Here is a 7,400-nt window from a genome sequence, read left to right as displayed (position 1 = left end):
AAATGAAGCTGTCATACAGATCCAATGCCTCCTCTTCTCATCTCAGTTAACAGATACTTCATTCAAGGAGGTCAGACATCCAAGGGGGTTAGATGGATGAAAAGTGAGAGTGTCTCATAGAAGATGGAAGAGAGCACCCGGACCTTCACTACTGGTCAACTATTAGACTTGATGATAGTCTGTTTTCTCAAATATTTTATTCTCCCCTCTCTTCATATAAAGAAATGAACCTGGGCTGGGGTTGTGGCTCAGCAGTAGAGTGCTCGCCTAGCACTGGAGCTGGGTTCGATCCTCAGCACCACATAAAAATAAACAAAATAAAGATATTGTGCCTAACTATAACTAAAAAAATATTAAAAAAAAGAAATGAACCCTTTACAAAGCAACTACAGTGTGCCAAACTGTTCTAAGTGCTTGACATAAAATGAAGTGAATAAATTTTCACAAAAGCCCTATAAAATAGGTTGTATCATTAACCCCATTTTAGAGTTGAGGAAACAAGCATAAAGATTAAATCACATCCCTAAAGTTATACATTAAGTGAATGCATTGAATTGAAGATGAGTGGTCTGATCCACAATAAGCTCTTATTCTGTCTTCAGGATAACAGGCCAGTTTCAGACACTCCTACAATGATTTTTCAAACAGGACAGTTTTGATAACACAAAGCCTTTATGGGGGTGCCTGGGGACAAATAGAAATTGAACCCAGGACTGTTTAATCACTGGGCCACATCCCCACTCCCTTATTAAAAATTTTTAAGTTTTGAGACAGAGTCTTGTTAAGTTGCATAGGGCCTTGATAAATTGCTGAGGCTGTCTCAAACTTGCAATCCTCCTGCCTAAGCCTCCTGAGTTGTTTGTCATGTAGACAAAGGTAATCCCCAGCAGCTTAGGAGGCTGAGGCAAGGAGGATCACCAGTTCAAAACCAGCCTCAGCAATTTAGCAAGGCCCTAAGCAATTTAGTAAGGCCCTAAGCAATTTGGTGAGACCCTATCTCCAAAATAAAAAGTAAAAAGGACTGGGGATGAGGCTCAGTGGTTGAGTGCCTCAAAAAAAAAAAAAAAAAAAAATAGTAATCAAGCAATGTAGAATAGGCACAATTTGGCTTTAGGAGGAACTCTTGTTAGAAAGTCAGAGGCTGCTCTACTGTTCTGTCATATTTTGAGCAGATGGATAGACAAGAAGCCCCTCTTCATAGTAGACCTTAACCTTGGTCAGCTGTTTGATTCTCTTCCAGTGTTTCCCCTAGTCTTGCTTTAAATATTAGCAGCACTTAAAAATCAATGATTTAAAAGAATAGATTTTATGGTGAGCAAAATCATTATCAAATGAGAATATAAATCAGAATAAAGAGAATCAACAAGAACAATTTTCAGGTAATGTATTCAAAATACAGTCTGAATATCTGAGAAGCTCCTAAGGAAAAAAATATATTTTCCAGTGCTGGGCATCAAACCAAAGGCCTCACTCATGCCAGGCAAATACTCTAGTACAGAGCTACATCCCCAGCCCCCTTACAGAATTTAAAAAGGCTTTCTAATATTTTAGCACAACTTTTTAAGATGCTCTTTATGATCATGTTGCAAAGGTAAAACATGTCTTTCAAACATACCTCCTTTTGTAAAAAAAAAAAAAAAAAAAAAATACCAACTATAACAGCACATTTTATGAATTTTAAACATAACACAAAATTTTTTCCTCATTCTATTGTCTTGTCCTTCATGGTAAGATTCCAATCAGATACCTCCCCTCACACAGCAGTGGATGTGGAACACTATACATCACAGTTCCTACCATTCCTTCCTAGCTCACTATGGTTTCCATGCTCTCACCTCTGAAGAAAGCACTTCAGAATTTAGGGGTGGAAATGAGGACAATGAATGATTCTAATGTATATTTTTAAAATCAGCCTATAATTTTAAAACTTTTAATGGACTAGTGCCCAAAACTTACAATATGCTTTACATCAATCGTAAATATAATTTCTTTGCATTTGTATATTTTTTAGTATCTACTTTTCTAACCTACATTATTAGCACATGTAACTTAGATATACTCATATTAAGGTGTACACATAATCTATTTCTAATAGAAGGATGAAAAATAAGTCTACTTGGAAAGCAGTGATTGAAGAGCTGTTTCTGTCTCCCTTCTTTCAGGCTCTTCTGAAGCTGAAAGCCATTCTGCTTGAGTATTCTTGCTTCTTGCCCCATTCCATATCTGCCAAGTTAGGTCTTGATGCAGCTCTCAAGTATCTTTCAAGTTGACAAAGGCCATTTAAACAAGGTGATTCTGCTTGGTAGAATGTTATATCCTTCAGAAAACTAAGAGGTTATCCAAACAATGAGGGAAAGATTCAAGTGGCCTCTCTAATCTCCCAGAAGCAGTTGAACACTGACTTAAGATATCTTAAAAGTCTGGAAAGAATTGTGTCAGATAAGTGAATTCAGTACTTATCAGGCTAAGATTAGAAGTCAAAAACTCCAATAATTATTATGATAGACATTTATTTAAAGTAACATATATGCAGATGAAATAATTTTTAAATTGTATGTTTCAGATTTAACCGACTTCATAAATATGAGGACAACTGTTTCCACAGATTTCAACTACACGATCACTTCTTTTCCCATTCTTCTCTTTCTTTTCTTTCCCGAATAACCTCTTTGAGATATGGTTCAAGATAGAATTTATCCTAAAGAATGAGCAAAAGAAAAATATTATATTCTACCATCACATACTGACATATCCCAAATATTCAATAGGTCTTAAAAAACAAATAGGTCTTAAACATTAAAATTAACTACCTTTTATTTCCAAAAAATATATATCATTATATTAAGAAAATTTATTCTCAACCAGACTAAAAACTATCTACTTTTGAAAATGCAAAACCCCAATGCAATAAATTGCTTTGATAGATTATGAGAGAGGGGTCCATCAGGAAAGAAAAAGAAATCAGTGTCTATAGGCTTTTGTCTGGTTTTAGTGCAGATCAAAGGGTGAGAGTATGCTTTACAGAAGTCATTCCTGGGCATTAGAGGACCATTCTGCGGGCTTTATATGAACACCAAAATGTTTTCATCTGAGCAGGAAGCCAACTATAGAGGCAGAACAATGGCCTGGGAAGCAAAAGACTTGGATTCTATCCTGACTGTCTATATTAAGACCTATTTAGTGATTCTGGAAGTCCCTTCACTTCTAGTCTCAATGTACTTTTCTCTAATGTGGAGCCAACGCTTTCCCTACTAACCTACCCAGGCTATTGAAACGATATTTCTTTGATACAACTTTGAGAATTCTACAGTACTACAAAAATGAATGTCCTTCTTTTGTTTCTAATATTCTACCCTTAAAGGTCAACATTGTCAGACACATAATAGCTGTTCTACCTCCTCATATTTTGTCCACTGCTCTTTAGGCAAGATCTGTTGCCTCATGGTCAGGTCCAGTGCTCTCTTAATGCGAAACATCCTGTCATTATAAAGGTTCTCAGGAAGCCTTCTTATGGCTTCTTTTACATCTTCATCCTCATATATCGTATCATCTCGCATTAACCCTATGGTAGAGAATAAAAGAGAGATTGAAAATGCATTTCAAAAAGTAAGGATTTTTCTTTTTTGGGGGTGTACAATATCTGTATGACTTATATCTTAAGACAGGTGAAATATCAAGAGTTTAAATCACTAGGTATGATGTTTTGAAACCTAAAGCATCTCAACCATATAATGAGTTATTTCTTGAAGCAATATATGGGCTTCTTACAAAAAACATTACAAATTGCAATATTTCATCTAATCCAGTTCCAAAAATACTTCATGTGTTTAGCTTTTCCTTGAACACATATCCATAAGCCACATCTCTACTTTTTTTCTTTTTTTTTTTTTTTTAAAGAGAGAGAGAGAGACAGAGAGAGAGAATTTTAATATTTATTTTTTAGTTCTCGGCGGACACAACATCTTTGTTTTTGTACGTGGTGCTGAGGAGCAAACCCGGGCCGCACGCATGCCAGGCGAGCGCACTACTGCTTGAGCCACATCCCCAGCCCAACATCTCTACTTTCTTATACTTCAAATCTGAGATCAAGATGTTAAAGAATCTTGGGCTGGGATTGTGGCTCAGTGGTAGAGCGCTCACCTAGCATGTGTGAGGAACTGGGTTCGATCCTCAGCACCACATAAAGATAAATAAATAAAGGTACTGTGTCCATCTACAATTTAAAAATATCTTTTTTAAAAAGATGTTAAAGAATCATAAAATGTCAGTGAACTAAAGACTCAGTAACATTTAATAATGCTTTCCACTAAGCTTTAATAGCAAAAGATGAAGTTCACAGCACATTATAAAGTTCAAAAAAATGTCATGTCACATTGTAAAATATGATTCAATCTAAATTTTTGGGAAAAAAAATCTTTTTATTCAATGTTCACATGACTTAGATTTAAGTAGAATTGGGAGAGGGAAAATATAAGGAAAACATTCTGCAACCATAAACTGTTTCCACCTCAAACATTTCATCCCTCTTCTCTCAAAAAGAACAAAAACCAATAAAGTGTAGTCTAATTTTAAAATTTTTTGATGTACACAGAAACAAAGTATTTTTGGAACCATAGTAAATCATACAAAAGCACTACTCTCAGAAAAAGGAAAAAAGAAAACAGAAGAAAGCACAAATACTCACCTAGTTTATTGAATCCTGCAGCATTATAATACCATTTTCGAATACCTTCCAGCCACCGGCCTGATGCTGCAACTGGTAATTATCACAGTTAGTTGCTCCAATTCACTTACACTCTATGAATACAGTGATAGATAAGCAATTGGTACTCCTACAGTTATTTTCTTACAAATATAAGAAGAAATTTCCTTTCAAAAGTTTACATTCTATACATTTTAGATAAGAATTGCTTATTTTATCTATGAATAAGAAGTGACTTCAGGTAAAAAAATTTTGTAGCAAGTCATGGGAGAAACAGGTAAACTCAAACAAAAGTGTACAAATGATCCATAGGTACATTATTGTCACTCCAGTCTAAGTCCAACATGCAGTGCCCTTATGTCCACCTACCACTAGAATTGAAGGGGCGGATACAGGAAAGGTATTGGAGGATTTCTGTCATTTTCTAGTTACAGAAATACTTTACATGAATAACTATAAAATTTTATTTTCAAAAGAAGTGGTATGAAAAGAAGGGTGATATTTCAGGTGTAAAGATTCCCATCTGCTAAAATTTTTAGTCGACATTACCATTATTTGACTTGGCTATCGTCTTTTAAAATATATGTCCTTCTGAAATAATTTTTATACCGTTAGTAATTTAGACATTAATATGGATTAGAAAAATAAACCCATTTCCTCCTTTCAAGCAGTTAACTTTCCTTAAAGAGAATGAATATTTGACCATGGATAAGGAGAAATAGGTAATGTTAAAATTCTTTGGAGAACAACGCTAAGCCTCATTGAGGTATTCCAGTAGGGGCTAAGGACACGACTGTGCCTGATATTTATCAGAGAGATATGGTACAGACAGGAAGTTAGAACAAGTTTAAACTTTCTTTTAAAATTTCTTCTAGGGTTAGGCCTTACCAAGGAAGAAGGGCAAATTCTCCTTTCATTATAACGCTACCAGGCCCTGAATCCTTATTATGTTATGGATAACATGGCTTTAACAAATCTCCTTGGTAATTAAGAGCTATGAAAAAATAAAAAGAAGCAGGCCTACAGAAGTGATTTTACTCAGAGTCAGAGTTAGCTACTAATAGGTACATGTGGTTCCGAAACACAGCACAGAAGCAGAATGCCCTGAATTTTAGTAAGATTCCTTAAATATGTCATATCAATTAAATAATAAATTGGTTTCTTTTTTTTTTTTTTTTGAGAGAGAGAGAGAGAGGGAGACAGAGAGGGAATTTTTTTTTAATATTTATTTTTTAGTTTTGGGCGGACACAACATCTTTGTTTGAATGGGGTGCTGGGGATCGAACCCGGGCCGCACGCATGCCAGGCGAGCGCGCTACCGCTTGAGCCACATCCCAAGCCAAAATAATAAATTCTTATATGTCTTCTCCATTCCCTAAAAGCTTAATGACAATTAGGTTAACAGATTTATCTGGAAATCTCTTTCATTAATGGTTTCACAATTGCTGGAAACATGAAGACAAGGACCAATATTTTAAAAACTTCCAATTTATACCGCCAGAGGGCAGAGATTAGGAAAAAAAAAAAAGAAAAAAAAAAAAAAAACATTATCTGAGGTTGCTTTAAATATTCCGAAAATTTCTGCATTATATTCTATAATAAATGTGTTTGCTCCAATGTCTACAATAAATACAGATTTCTCCAAACCTACAGATCAAACTCACTTTCCAGATAAACCAAGGTCAAACTGTAAACCTCGCTCAGCTACCTCTAATTGCCAGGGAGAAGCGCCAGGGGCGGAATAAGGAAGGGCTCCAATATCATTTCTTGCAATAACTGCTGTCTTCTACCGACGTGAAACAAATAGCAATAGTAGGACTGATCGAGACTATGCAATTGACGGGGCTTGGCTTATTAAGCACTCGGTTCACTTTCCCTGACACCCACTAATTATCTCCTCGAGTCCTTAAACTTTTCAAGGGCTGAGGGGAAGGATGCCGAGCAGCGGCAGCTGCCGCTCAGGGCTTTAAGAGCCGCCGCTGCACCTTCAAAGCAGCAGGTCCTGTCCCAACCCTCAAGCAAGCAGGACCTGGAAAAGGGAAGCGCGTCCCTTTCGCTGGACTGGAGCCGCCACTTTCCTTTACGTCGTAAACCTGGCCATTTTGAGAGATCAGAAAAAGAACAAGTCGCTGCTAAAATAATGCTGAACACCGCGGTACCCACCAGAAACGACCTCAGTCACTTACCAGCAGGCCTTGACGCCATTTTGACCCGGGAGCAAAGCGCTGCCTTCTGGGTACGTCCTAGAGGACACGCCGGGCGCAGTGCGCAGGCGCTTTGTTCCGTTCCGCAGTCGAGGGAGGAAGTCCGCGCAGGCGCAGTTCTGATGGACATCATTGGCACCTGCTGTGCCCCATTAAGCCGGTGATATCAATGGTAGAAGCTCGGCGTTTTGCGTGCTGTTCCGAGACTTGGGACATGATGAGAAGAACACTAGGCAAGGAGTTAGGAGACCCCGGATTTAGTGCAGGTCCTGCTGCTTACGAGCTATAAGAACTTGGGTGATGTCTTTCAGGTGTACAGCCCCTCGGCATGGGCTGGGGGATTGGATCCATTAGCCCAGAGGCTCTCCCTGGATGTTTTAAGTTTTTTTTTTTTTTTTTATAAAAAGCGGTGTAGTATTTGCTTATAACCTACACGCATCTTTTGTGTTCTTTATATCATCTCTTGATTATTTTTAATACTCAGCACAATGTAA

The 7,400-nt window shown here is 37.2% G+C and overlaps 1 protein-coding gene across 2 annotated transcripts; it reads right to left on the bottom strand.

Moving 5' to 3' along the window:
• Positions 1–2,493: 2,493 nt before the first annotated feature.
• Uqcrb (ubiquinol-cytochrome c reductase binding protein) lies at positions 2,494–6,984 on the bottom strand. Of its 2 annotated transcripts, none has more exons than XM_027953068.2 (4): positions 6,889–6,984; positions 4,685–4,756; positions 3,396–3,562; positions 2,494–2,698 (listed from the first exon to the last, which is right to left on the bottom strand). In XM_027953068.2, the coding sequence occupies exons 1-4, from the start codon at positions 6,905–6,907 to the stop codon at positions 2,621–2,623; spliced, it is 336 nt and encodes a 111-aa protein (XP_027808869.1). In that variant the 5' UTR covers positions 6,908–6,984; the 3' UTR covers positions 2,494–2,620. The 2 variants fall into 2 exon arrangements, with proteins under 2 accessions (XP_027808869.1, XP_027808878.1); XM_027953077.2 differs by having other exon boundaries at positions 4,685–4,797; positions 6,889–6,979.
• Between the last annotated feature and the right edge of the window lie 416 nt (positions 6,985–7,400).

Source organism: Marmota flaviventris, chromosome 15 (assembly GCF_047511675.1).
Source record: "Marmota flaviventris isolate mMarFla1 chromosome 15, mMarFla1.hap1, whole genome shotgun sequence".
NCBI classification, from domain to species: domain Eukaryota; kingdom Metazoa; phylum Chordata; class Mammalia; order Rodentia; family Sciuridae; genus Marmota; species Marmota flaviventris.
Note: the sequence above shows the minus strand (reverse complement) of the source record. Positions and strands in the feature narration are given on the sequence as shown.

Coding starts and splice junctions, on each gene's coding strand:
- Uqcrb (XM_027953068.2), bottom strand. Junction 3,563..4,684: donor TGCAGGATTCAATAAACTAG/GTGAGTATTTGT, acceptor TCTCTACCATAG/GGTTAATGCGAGATGATACG. Junction 2,699..3,395: donor AGTGGACAAAATATGAGGAG/GTAGAACAGCTA, acceptor CTCATTCTTTAG/GATAAATTCTATCTTGAACC.